The sequence below is a fragment of the Scaptodrosophila lebanonensis genome, unplaced genomic scaffold, assembly GCF_003285725.1.
Source record: "Scaptodrosophila lebanonensis strain 11010-0011.00,11010-0021.00 unplaced genomic scaffold, SlebRS2 tig00001410-arrow-pilon, whole genome shotgun sequence".
In the NCBI taxonomy this organism is placed as follows: Eukaryota; Metazoa; Arthropoda; class Insecta; order Diptera; family Drosophilidae; genus Scaptodrosophila; species Scaptodrosophila lebanonensis.
The window spans coordinates 6,201,748-6,214,938 of record NW_022060738.1 but is presented as its reverse complement, the minus strand read 5'-3'; the positions used below and the strand labels follow the sequence as shown (position 1 = coordinate 6,214,938).

General features: G+C 37.5%; 1 protein-coding gene across 1 annotated transcript; it reads right to left on the bottom strand.

The window, feature by feature from the left end:
• Window positions 1-11,647: 11,647 nt before the first annotated feature.
• LOC115630684 lies at window positions 11,648-12,934 on the bottom strand. Its single transcript, XM_030527331.1, has 2 exons — window positions 12,797-12,934; window positions 11,648-12,734 (listed from the first exon to the last, which is right to left on the bottom strand). The coding sequence occupies exons 1-2, from the start codon at window positions 12,845-12,847 to the stop codon at window positions 11,811-11,813; spliced, it is 975 nt and encodes a 324-aa protein (XP_030383191.1). The 5' UTR covers window positions 12,848-12,934; the 3' UTR covers window positions 11,648-11,810.
• Between the last annotated feature and the right edge of the window lie 257 nt (window positions 12,935-13,191).

Sequence of the window (13,191 nt, the reverse complement as noted above, 5' to 3'; positions counted from 1 at the left end):
TGGCCATAATGAAAGTTGACTAAAAGTTTAAGCTGACTATGGCAAAGGCCAAGCGGCGTGCTGAGAGAACCCGCCAAATTCCACATAAAGTTTTTAGAATAGCTTTAAAGAAGCCGGATATCACTACAGCGCGCTTTTGATGAGTTTTTAGATACTTGGGACTGGAGCTTACATATCATTTGTCTACCTGGTAGAACAAGTTTTCTTTGCGATTAGTTTCGTTTAAAGTGGTTTAGTGATATTGATAGTTAGTCATTATTCTCCAAATTATTTAACAAATCATTTATGAAGCTGTCAGACGGATTTGTATTGCGAATGTACTTAACTAATGATTGGCCTCAACACATTAAACATCATACTTAAACTAAATATATGTATTTGGTCATGATTGGCTTACCATTGGGAGAGAGTGATTAGGATGGTTATGCAGTTTGCATATAAACTATTGCACTATTCAACAAAAACCATAATTTAAATAAATTTCTTTACTAGGTATTGGTGTTCGCTTTAATTTGTAGGTAAGCGATAATGAAACACAGTCGACTGAAATTTTGTTGTTTTCGGAAATATCGTCTTTTTTATTTTATGTTTTTTGGAAGCATGACTCGTCTGCAAATACAGGATATATTACACGGGTATATTTAAATAAAGACTTGCAATTTTTCTTTATCGTGCAAGGAAAATGCAAACAACGACTCTCAGGAGAAAGAAGGACAAAATGATCAGGATTACTTAATGGGCCGTTCGCAGAACAGACACAAATACTTTCCTTTCACTTAATCGTTTCAATTTCTAATTCTTCTGAAGAATTTGAACGACAACAAGTGGCAATTGTTGAAATCGGCCCATTCTTTTCTCTCCTAAAGCTCCTTCAAACGACAAACAAGCAGACAGGCAGACCGTTGAAGCTCCCAACCACTCACTTGCCCAGCAACATGCAAATGCAAACCTCTTAGCGCATAAAAATTGACGCAGCACGCTTCAAAGACATGACAACGTACCCGTATTTGTGTGTGAACGTTTTATTGGCATTAAGGGATACAAGCTGGGAGGCACCGGAGCGCGTTCCCATATATCTTTGCACGAGTATATACTCGTATTTCACATATTCATACTACAGACTCATATGAAAACTCTTTGTAGCACCCCCGAGTAAACATAACGGCGCCCATGTTTGCAAAGCGACAACGAGTGAGCCTTAAGCAGACGATGAAAGGGACGAAGGCGACGACAAAGCTGAGACAGCCACTTCAAACCAAATGCAAAAAGAGGCAAAAATTTAGCGCTGACACAAGAAATATTTTAGCGCAAGACAGAATAAGTAACAACAACAAAAGAGCACCACTAGTAGTCGTAGTAGTAGTAGCAGCAGTAACAGTAGCACAGACTTCTACGCTACGGCCATAAACATCCACCCGTCGCACGCTGCGTATACGCAATCAGCTATAGTAAACATTTGCCAAAAAAAATAGTTGTTGCTGCTAGTTCTTTTTTAAAGCGCGCCAAATGCTTAGCTCAGCATTTTATTAGCTGCTTGTATGTGAATTTAGTCATAAATCTGCCGAGGCGGGCCTTTGCACTGTGCACTGCCGCATGAAATTGAAATATAGTGTGATTTTCACTTTAGCCAAAAGCTAAAACCTATTCCAGGCCCCAAGCGTGCCCCCTCATCGCTTCGCCCCTATCTGCCACATTCACTTTCGTTCTGTTGCTATTTGGCTATGCCAGAAGCTAAACTACACAGCTTTGACTAAAGCCAACCAGAATAAAGAAGAGGAAAATAAAAATAAAAACAGTACCGAAAGAAAGCCAGCAAGCGTGCATAGAAAACCATTACCCGTGCGTTATTTATGACAATTTCCTTATGAGCTCAATGCGACGCGAAGCGCCTCAGCCGTCCCAAGAACAGGCACAAGAACCAACCCGGTGCTGCATCATTTTCCACACACTTTCCACACGTGTCTATGTTTATGCACGTTACACACACATATTTCTGCCTGATAAGTTTCCACTTGTTAGGGTGAATTATTTCCCACTCGTTTATACTTTCTTGCACACACGCACAATTTCGCAATTTATTACAGGAACCGAAAGGCCAAGGTCCTTTAGTTCGCTACCAAGAACTGACAAGGTAGCCGAACATTTCCTTGCATGTCTATCCAAATGTTATTATTAGTTATCAACATTTTCTTTCCCACTTTCCCGATTCTGTAAACATCGCACTAAACGGTTTTCTTATTTACTTGTTATTGTTGCTCTCTTGTGGATAAAATGAAGATTATATTAATGACGGTTATTGACAATGTAACTAATTTATTTATTTATTTCTGGTTCTAGTGTACTATTAATAATAAACGTATAATATTTACACAACAAATATCAATAAAAGTAAACTGAAATAGAAAGAAAATGTTCAGTCTTCAAGAAATGGAGTTGCCTAGTAGAGTTGTCAAATAGCTTTTCTTTACATTTTAATTAAATTCAAAGACAAAACTTAAGAACTTTTAAATATTTTAAGATAATGAAATCGTCAATTCAAAGTAAATATTAAACGCATTTGAGTCAATTGAAAAATAGTATTATAAAACAGTAAGAAATTTCATAAATACAAAAGCACAGATGAGGTCACCTGTGAAAACAAATGTTATTAAAAATGTTAATTTAATACGTTTTTAGAGAATAAATGGTATTTTAATACCCTGTACCCAAAGGGTTAAAGAGTTTACTAGTTTATTTAATTACGATGCTGCCAAGAAGTTTTCCTGGAAGACTTTCTTGATTTCGGATTTACATTTACTAACATTTAAAACATTTTATTACTTGTTATTGCTTTTTCTGTTGAGGTTAAGTCTTCTTTTTTCCAATTGCTTGTTCAAGTTTCTCCCCTGTAAAGTTAGCTTCAATTTTACGAAATTGTTTCTATGAGATCTATATCATAGATTAACTCTACGTACCGATTTATTAGGTGTCTTCTTCTTCCTTACAGATGTCACAAACTTGCACACCAGAAACAATAAGCCCTATCACTGTTCAGTGAAGGATATAAAAATCAATAACTTAACACGTTACAGATTGAGATTGATGTTAACATGTAAATTATTAAAATAACATACTCGCCCTTTTTCTCGTAAAAATTTATTGAGAAGAGATGATAAACTTCAGGTTTTATCTCATAAACATAGCTCGATGCAAATTATTAGGGTGTAGAGGAAGAAATTATTTATTCAAAGTAATCCGTTTTAATGGATGCTGCTGGGTCATATGCATGTCCAAACATGTAACATTTCTTAGTTTTCAGTAATGCAAATGTCCACTAGTTCCATTTATTTCAATTTACATTTTCTCCTGCTTGCCTTCACTCTCAGATCATTCGTGTCAGGTGTCATGGCCCCACCTGAGCCCAATGTTCGTGTCATAATGCCAAATATGTGTTTGTCATTCCAACTGTAACTATAAATTATATTTAATGCACGAGTGCATTCCAGTATATTCAAATATAATTGCATGCATGTCTGTGCATACTTTGAACATGGTGGCCCACATGCTGGGCCTTAACATTAGTTTACTTTCAGTAATTACTTGTAGCGAAATAAATTGGGTAGCTAAAACAGCCACAAAAAGTAATTAAATTAATAATACAGACAGAATACATATTCAAATATTCTCTGTTATTACTAAGTTATTGATTAAGTTGTATTTGGCTGCATTCGGGTCTGACCCAAATCACTTTCAATTGAAATTAAATGGCAAATCTTTTACATATATTTCTAATTCGGCAATTGTTAGAGGTAGTATATAATCGAGCCCATAATTGGACCCTTTACATACATCTTTGACGGCCTCTAGCTCAATGTAAATAACAATGCATATTTTGTGTGGTTCAGGCTCAAGACCAAAGGCTTCTTCAATGGAGCCTTCGTCAAATAGAGGAACGGTGCCAACATTTTAAGTAATTTGCTGAAGTACAAGAGCAACAGCATTAAGAACAATCTAGTCGGCGGTACACAGTGGTCCGAACTCAGCGGAAAATGTTTCTTTCATTCGTTCATATTTGTTTTCCGCTATCTCAAGTTTAACTTTATTAGTCCAAAGATCTCTGTTCAATAAATTAAAATAAAATCGAATAAAAATATATAAATCGGAAGAAAAATTATTTCTCGGTCAACTAATCAGCTACATATTTTACTTTTCAAAAATTTTCTTTTGCGCAGAACTTACGATATAGCTTTAAAGCCGTGCCATGTTAATTAGCATAAGACGACTGAAAATTTATAAAGATCGTCTTTCAGAAATATGATATTTCATCAGGAAAATTTGCCAATGTTTTGCTTATAGTAAGTTCATCGACTTACCACTTACTCACAGCTTGGAAGTTTTTCGAGTGGAAATCTTAGTCCAGTTAGATTGATTACAGGTCCCACTGTGTGATGGCGACGGCAGTAACAACACTTTTCGGCTGCATAACAAATACACTTCAATCAATGCCAAATGGCCCATCCCCAGCTCATGCCCATACTCATGTCGATGGCAATAGTCATGTCGGCAATCACAGTCTATGTGTGTTCCGATGTGCGTGTGTGTGGGTGTGTGTGTGTATGCGCCGCAAAAATGAAAACAAATTTTGGCATGATTGCTGATTGTTTGTCTTTTTCATTGTTTGCCACAGCGGCTACGACGCCGGTGGTGCCGTCGACGGTGGTGGAGGTAGTGGCGGTTGTGGCTGTTGCCAGCACACGCGCACACATTTATTGCTTCCCAATTGGAAATAAAAATGGCGGCAAGCAAGCCCAGTGTAAAGCGTACAGCGGCAACGACCAACACCAAAAAAAATGGCAGCCAAGTTGAATTGAAATGAAAAGCAAAAGAATGTGTACGATAGAACGATAAAAAAAATCCACATACAAACACACACCAATGTGCCATTGCTGGCAGTTTGATTTGCTTGGCGTTCTTTAGTCCTTTGGCTTTCTTGGCGTCGCAAACATTTGCCGTCCGTCCACTCCGCGCACCCCCTGGGTCCTCCACACCTTTTCTGTGCGGCATCCACTGCTTGCTGATTAAAACAAACACAATGCCGACGTAATGACGACATATGTACGTCAGAGAATCAGCGGCTCTGCGTTTTTCCGCACAATTGTACAATTTCGGTTATTGGTCGACGTCGACACGCCCTCCCCGCCACCCACGCCAGCGAGCCTCGTTTTTTGTGCGCTATTCGCGAAGCTCTCCAACATTGATTCATAATTGATTTGCATTACTTTCGCTATTGTCCGATATAAATATGTGTGTGTGTGTGTGTTTGTGTGTGTGTGTGTGTTCGTGTGTGGGTGTATGCGCGTGTGCTTGTAGAATATTTACTTTTTATGCTGGGCAGCCCATGCGCTGTTTAATTTAGCGTAAGCATTTGGTTTGCCAAATTTTTTGATTAATTTTATTGCCTTCTGCAATTACGCAGCATTTACTTGCTCCTTTATGCACACAAAAATTGCTTTGTTTAAGAAAAACAGAAAGCGAAAAGAAGCGTTAATGTTCTTAATAAGTTTTTAAAACAGACAACATCATTTCGGCAACAACAACCAATTTTATTATAAAAAGAAAAAAAATTAAGAAATCGTTTCAACTGTAATGCCTCCCAAAGGGTGATGATAACAATGGTTTGCTTGTATCTATTAAACTTATTTATATAGTAGTTGTTTCTATAAATTACAAATATCAAATACTATCTGGAAAAATCAGAATATAAAAAAATTCAATTTTTTAACTTTATTCTTGCAAAATTAATTTGTTGAGCTGTCTCTGGATTGCCTTCCAATTATTTTATTTGTTTTGAATAATAGATGGTTAACTAAATTCAAATTCGATGGATGGTTTGACTCTTCCACTGCACATCTGATTCACAAGTACAATGTACAACACCTACAACGCTTTCACTTGAACTAGAAAGTAGGTTGAGTATGTTGAGTCTGTTAGTTAAAACACCGTCCCAACTCATAAAGTGCTAGATATTAACAAACAGATTAATTCTAAGGAACGACAAAATATATGCTGTGCCTATGATTTTAACCACACTGTATAAAATCGAAATACAAGCAATTTAAGCCACAATTCAACGAAAATTGGCAGATGCAGAGAAAAATATTCAGGGGATACTGGGTGGCTACTACCAATTGGAATAGCATGTGGAAATAAGGTTCTCTGATTGCCTTCTTTTATTGGCTTAACCCAACAGCAAAAAGGTATAAGGCCACCCCATGAAACTAGTTATACCAATTTGTTGGCCATTATTTAGGCGATATTTTTATGAACTCACATTTTTCGATATACCTTTTTGCTACCAACTTTGAATTATTTTCCCATCACTACAAAAAGTGCACTTTAATAGAGGTAAAGAAAATAACAGAACAATAATAACAGCAACGACTGCTGCAACCAACGGCAACATTAACTACTTTTAATTAGACTGCTGCATAATCAGCTGCAAGCTGAATTTTTAGGAGGTCCGTGAAGGGACGCCCAGCACGCCCATGTTCGCGCTATTTACCAGGCACCATTAACAGACTGCAAGTAATTTTTTCTTCTTGTTATTGTTGCTGCATGTTGCATTTAAAGTTTTTGTAGCGTGCAATGCAGGAAATAATTTTAACAATTTTCTACCTCGTTCGCATTTTTGTGTTTTATTTTTACTCAACTTTATATTCTATACAAGTTCAGTGCACCCCACACGCAGACAGAAATACATACAGAGACGCAACCACGCCCACGCCCCCCCTCACACCCACATCTGCAGTCAGGCCCACAAGCACACAGACAGACAAGGCAATGCATTGAAAAGGACCTAGCCGCATACGCGCGAACTTCTCTTTGTTATATATGTACATACAACATATTTTTATTTCGGGCAGCGGCTGCCAGCGGCACTTTTTCATTTTATGCACCAGCAACAACAACGCGGACTTCTTTCTTCTGCGCCGTGTAATGTCGGTAATTATGAATAGCCAGCGGCACATAAAAGGTATGCGAGTCATTGACTTGTGGCACAAGTTGCTCATGCTGTTGCCGCTGCTGTTGCTGTTTCTTTTTTGCCATCAGCTTTGTTCAATTAAAAACTTTATGCGAATTATCTTGTGTTATTTAATTTGGCTGACGGGCACTTGTTAATGAAGAGCTTCAAGTTACTGCCAAACTAGCAAGAGCAAGCAAATTCTTTAACTAAGGGCTGATTCTGATCAATCCGATGTAGTGTTCACCTGCAGTGACAGCTTGACTAAACTAAACTATTTGAGAGACTACTATAAATCTGACCGAAAGGCATAGAAAGGAAGCTTTTGAAAATCAAGCGTTTTGAATTCCGCCCTTACGATCATTGATGCATCCATTCCCTCAAGAACATAATTAGGTGTTGCAGAAATTTTTTCGGACTTTAACTAAATAGGAAAACATGTAAGATAAATAGTAATAAACGGAAAGGAATACAAGCTAAGGGGAATTGCACAATGTGAGTTTGTTCCAGAGTAGGTTCTCTGGGGCCAAACTACACCACAATCATCGCGTAGAAGCATGATATCGAAGTCATAAGTTTTCATAAAACTGAAAAATCGTTCAACAACAGACAAGTCTTAAAAATAATAGTAATAGTATTACGCTTTGATATATTTTATTTATATTAAATAGTAAGAATAAAGTGGTCAAAATAAAAGTATTCGTTACCATTTCTTAAAATAATATATAGACTGCAGGATATACAAGTTGTGTAACGGTCTCTTGTTCATAAAAGTTTTCCCATTCATCATTATTGTGATAACATTTTCAGGATATATTTTTTCAATTCAGCACCTATTTGATAACTAAATGTGGAGAAATTCCTAACATACAACTTAGAGGTAGTCCCTCCAATTCGAAAACGTTTTCATATATGTGTGAAATATATTTGATATAACGCTGTATGATATTTCAAACTTTACATCCAATTGTTTTCAAAAACCAATTCATTTCAACTACATTATAACTATCTGCTTTTATTACAAACATATCTACTATAGTAGCTTGCTTTAAAATAAATGCTTACCTCACACCTGCTCTTGAAATTGATCCTTTAAAGGCAACATTTTCTTCAGTTCTGTTGCCTTTTACATCAACTTGCAACAGTTTAAAAAGTTGCAACTGTGAATAAAATGATAGAAGGCGGCTACAAGAACTTGGCCTGCGCAACACACCATGCACAGACTTGTAACTGGCATAGCCAAGGCCCATAGGCTGTGGGGGAAGATTCAAGTGCACTACAGAATGACACACACACAGACACACACACACAGACACACACACACAGACACACACACACAAACCGACACTTATATGTCTGTGTGAGCGTGCGTCAGAAGCAGTGGCCAAGCAACACCTACGCCTAACTGACACATCAACACTTAAAAGTTCAAGTGAATGCTTAACCCGCAGCCGCCGGCGACAGCTCTAAGAGAGGAAGAGAGCAATAGTATACGAAACAGAGGAGCAAAATGATTGCCGCAATGAAGCAAAAATAAATTCAAAGCGCAGACAAAAATAACACATAAGCAAGTGATGGCAACCATCGTAAACACTCGTAAACAAAAACGCAAATAAGTAGTATATAAAAGCATGGTATACACCCCACATCCGTCTGTCCGCTCGTCTGTCCATATGTATATAGATTTTCAACACAAATTAGTTTATTTAATAACAAAAAAGGAATAATTATAATAAGTTTAATGCAGCACTTTCCCTTTAATGACAAAAATGTTTTAAGTATGTATATCTGCCAATGCTGTACTATATTTACGTGAATGCTGTGTTTTATTATTTGTAATTAATTTTAATTTAAAAATGAATAAAACTAAACAATTAGAATGATAAAGTCGTGGCAGCCCTTCTCCCCCTTCAGTTAATATTAATAATGAATAATAATTAATTGAATTCCTACACAATTTATTTCTGAAATATTTTCATGACATTTTTTTCGTTTTCAATTAACATTGATTAAATAGCTTTACATGCATATGTTTATTTACATACATTTCATTTGAAAGCGCGTTTGTGTATGAGGTTGAAATATGACTACAATGTCAGGTTCTGGCAGAGTATGGGCGGATATAATAGCAGCGTCGATGTGGGTTTGGCCATTTCCGAAGTCTAGTCGTTTATCTATAACATCCAAGTAAAGGACTTTAAGGGTATATTTAAATTGAAAATATAGCTTTAGCTGCTTATATTTTACCTATAAATAACACTGCAAGAAACGATAACTATAATTTACAAGTATAATTAACCTGTAAAACGTATAATGAAGTTTTAGCTGGTGGTATTAGTTCGGGGTCATCGTTGGCTAATCAATTTAATAACGAGAGAAAGCAAAAGCAATTCAGAGAGCAGGTTGCCTGTATAGTTATTTCTGAAAGCTCAAACCTAATCCTTGTCTAGTGACTCACTGAGTGTAGCTGTCTCCAAATCCTTGCTTTTGTATAAAGTATTTAGTGGATACCCACGCAAAATTTGAATTACTTTCTATTGTTCGTTTTTTATAAAATGTAGCAGAATCTCTTTTTTTTCAACTACTTCAGTTTAATCCTCATAATCAGAAGCATTAAACATGTTAAATGCTGGCTACTCTCCTTTCACAATTTTCTTTTTTTATAATGACCTTTAAGTAGCGCTAATAAGTCCGATTTGCTTTGCTCATTAAGCCGCAGCGCACTATAAAATTTCAGCCAAGCAGCTCATTTGGGGCGACCATTAAGTGTACTCGCCAGCTGCAGCCACAATATACGAGTATATAGATACATATATTTAGATGGGTTTACGACTGAGGCTGCTGGCACAAGTTTGCCGCTCAACATGGGCATATGTATGTGTATCGCATGTTACGTATACGCACGACTGGTCACTAAACTCAACTTTTTGCATGAAATTATAGACTAAAAATAAGCTAATAACTTTGCTGATTTCGTATGCTGACCAAGAGTCAAAATGGCTTAAATAGAAACGCCATCCTAATGTGCAGCACGTGCGCCGGAGCCAAATTTATCAAATAAAAATGATGAGCATGAGTAGCCGAACCGTGGGCACTCTTGATATGTGCTGATTATACGCTTGGCCTAATACAAACATACCCAACACAATAACAAAACCAAACCTTACCACGAAGCATTCTACCGACCGGCTGGATCCCATTTCGAGGACTCTGCCAAGGATGTCCGCTTTTCGGTTTGCGTTCTCGTTGCCCATCTCCATGATAAATGATGTTTGAGCTAGCGCCCATGAGGACCCACGTAGGCTGAATTGTTGCTTGTTTTGCAAGTAGATTAACATTGAATTTGAATGGAAAATGAAAATGAAAATGTTTTCCACACAGACACATGAAAAAATCTTTGGCGTATAGGATTTTGATATGGACACTGGACTCTGTCCAGCTTCTATTCAAGTTGGCAGCAATAATCAAATGAAGCAGATTCTCATAAATCAAAGTTTTGTTGATAGCAGTTATTTGAACTTGGGTAGAAAGCGGGAATAGATAACATTTCTAGACACACATGCTTGGATGGGCTATGCCTTGTGTATGTCTGAGAGTAAAGGCTTTGATATACTCTTTAATGGAAGGCTATTTGTCAAGTGGCAATGCCCGGTAGCACTTATGTATATGTTTCTTCGGCTTCGGATTTTGAATTACTGCTTAAAACATTATCGACACTCTTGATATATTGATGTGGAAAATACAATTTCGTTTAGGATTGAACTGATGATATTTTGTAATCAATAGTTTCAAATATAAGAAGACATTTTGTACTTTATTTAAACCGAATTAATTATACCCGGAGGGTGAAAAGGGTATATTAGGTTTGTGCAAAGTATATAACATGCAGAATGAAGGAGAGAAATCGATCTAGACATGTCCGTGCATCTACCCGTCTGTCTGGATAAACGCAAGGATCTCAGAAACTATAAAAGCTCGAATAACCAAAGTTGGTATGCAGATTCTGCTAGGTAAAGGACGAGTTTATTTTAATTTTTTGGAATTTTCTCCCACATTTCAAATGCTACCTAAACCAAACTTTGCACACACAATCTATATAGAGTTATTTACTTTAAATTTATTTCAATTCGGTCAATTCTCAGAAAAGTTATTAGCAAAACAAATTCTCGCCAGTACAATACAACCCCAAACTGCTCTTCTTCTTCCTCTTTTTGCTGCTGCTATGGGCGCTTACAATTCAGTGACGGAAGTTTACCTGGGTACAGGGTATTACACTGTCGGGCTTGCTCGACTGTAGCGTTCTCTCTTGTTGCTTCTGTTAGAGGCGCAAATAACTCAGTTTGGGAAGTTTGTCTGGATACAGGGTATTTCACTGATTTAAAAATATAAAGAAAAGGACCGACATGTTCGTCACCATTCGTATATCCTATAAATTGGTGAACAGCACTCGACACTTTTTTTTCCAATAACGCAAATAAATACCAATGTGAACCCCTTTAACCATGGTAAATGAATGCACTAATATGTCATGGACTTTATAAGTATCTATCATGAAACAATACAATTGTACAATTGTGTACAATTGTTGTTGTAATCTTGATAGCGCCATTTCCGAACCAAGTGAGCAGAGGCAAAGCCCCCTTGTTATATTTGTTAGATGCCATAATTTAATACCACAACCATTCATTGACTCACACAAAACGTATAACAAACAATTTTAAACTCTAAAACCAATACAGAGTCGAGCCATAGACTACTGTGTATATAACAAAGTAATACTTTGCTGTTGTTCGACTTAGCATAAACCAAATCAAGGACCCCAATAATGACCCACGTAACCGACTTGATGGAGCGGATACTTGGGGATAGCATACTCTACACGCATATCTCTTCTAATGGCGCACTCCCAATAGCGCCGCCACTCATCGTGTGACGGGACATGACACTCCTCCGAGTCAGCTTTTGTGAAGAGTTCGCGCCTCAGATCCCAAAAGATTGGCCTATGTTCATGAGTTAGATTATAGATGTTGCGCTTTAGCCAAGTATATACCCTAGGTATATTGTAAATAGTAGATGCGCCAATACACACAGTCGCTTTTGGACCCCCAGGGTAATAGTCCCGAACTGGCTTTGACTCCAAATGCATTCGCGGCACTGTGAATCGTCCACCAAGATTGAAACGCGTATCCTTGTACACCTTGCCAAAGGTAATGCCCCATGCGTTCCTTATCCAGTTGCCTTGCGAGTCAGTTGCTTGTTTCGGTATGGTTATGGTGAACTCTGTAAACAAAGACGTTGATGTAGTGGTTGATTTTTCTGTGCCCCGAATTGGCTCTAGAGTTGTTGTTCTTGGTTTCTTGGTTTTGGGCTTTGGACTTCTTCTGAGCAGTTGCAAATCAGTCCCAAGCGCTTGCTCTTCCTCAGACTCCGTGGTTAAAGTTGTCTCATCTCTCTCATCTTCAATGGTTGTGAGAATATCCGTGGCTGGGTTGGTCAGTATATTCATTACAGGCTGAAAGTTTCCAGGAAAGAGCCGCAGGCCATTGTTTTGCACCTGTAATGAATCGACGGCTGGCTCGATCTCTACAAAATCCGTCTCAAGTGGCAGATTTGTAGGCACAGCCGCCGCAGTTGGCTCTTCTGGCAGGGGCGGCAGCTGGGTTGGTATCTCTTGTGGCGGGCCTTCCTGCGGCTCCGGCATTGGTCTGCCATAAACGTTTCGCACGGGTATAAGCTGAAATTTGACTGAATTAGTGACAGAATCTGAGCGACTCTGTCGCCGGCCTCTGGACTTACGTTAAAGAGACAACTGATACAAATAATTACTGCAAATTTGGTTCTACGCATTCTCAAACGGGTTCTATATTTACTTACATTGGATTTTGATTTTTTAAGGTAAAAGTATCTTTTTTTAAATTACTATTGACCTTTGTTTTTTTTAAGGATAAAAAAAACAAGGCTTGCTTCATATTGGAATTATGACTAACATATGTGTGTCAGAGCTGTCAATGAACTGAGCAGTATGATTTGGATCTTAATTAAATGGTCGATAGGTTAAAGCCCTTTAAGCAATAGCAGTCATATCAGAGTACTATTTTTATATAAGAGAAGTAAGGACTGATAATTAATAATTTAATTTCTAAATGCAAATGAACTTAAATAGAATGGAAACGGTTTAATCTAAAATAAAA

Bases quoted from the DNA above. Each gene is read 5' to 3' on its own strand.
- LOC115630684 (XM_030527331.1), bottom strand. From the start codon at position 12,847: ATGCGTAGAACCAAATTTGCAGTAATTATTTGTATCAGTTGTCTCTTT. The intron at 12,735-12,796 runs GTAAGTCCAGAG...GTCAAATTTCAG, and splicing joins GTATCAGTTGTCTCTTTAAC to CTTATACCCGTGCGAAACGT.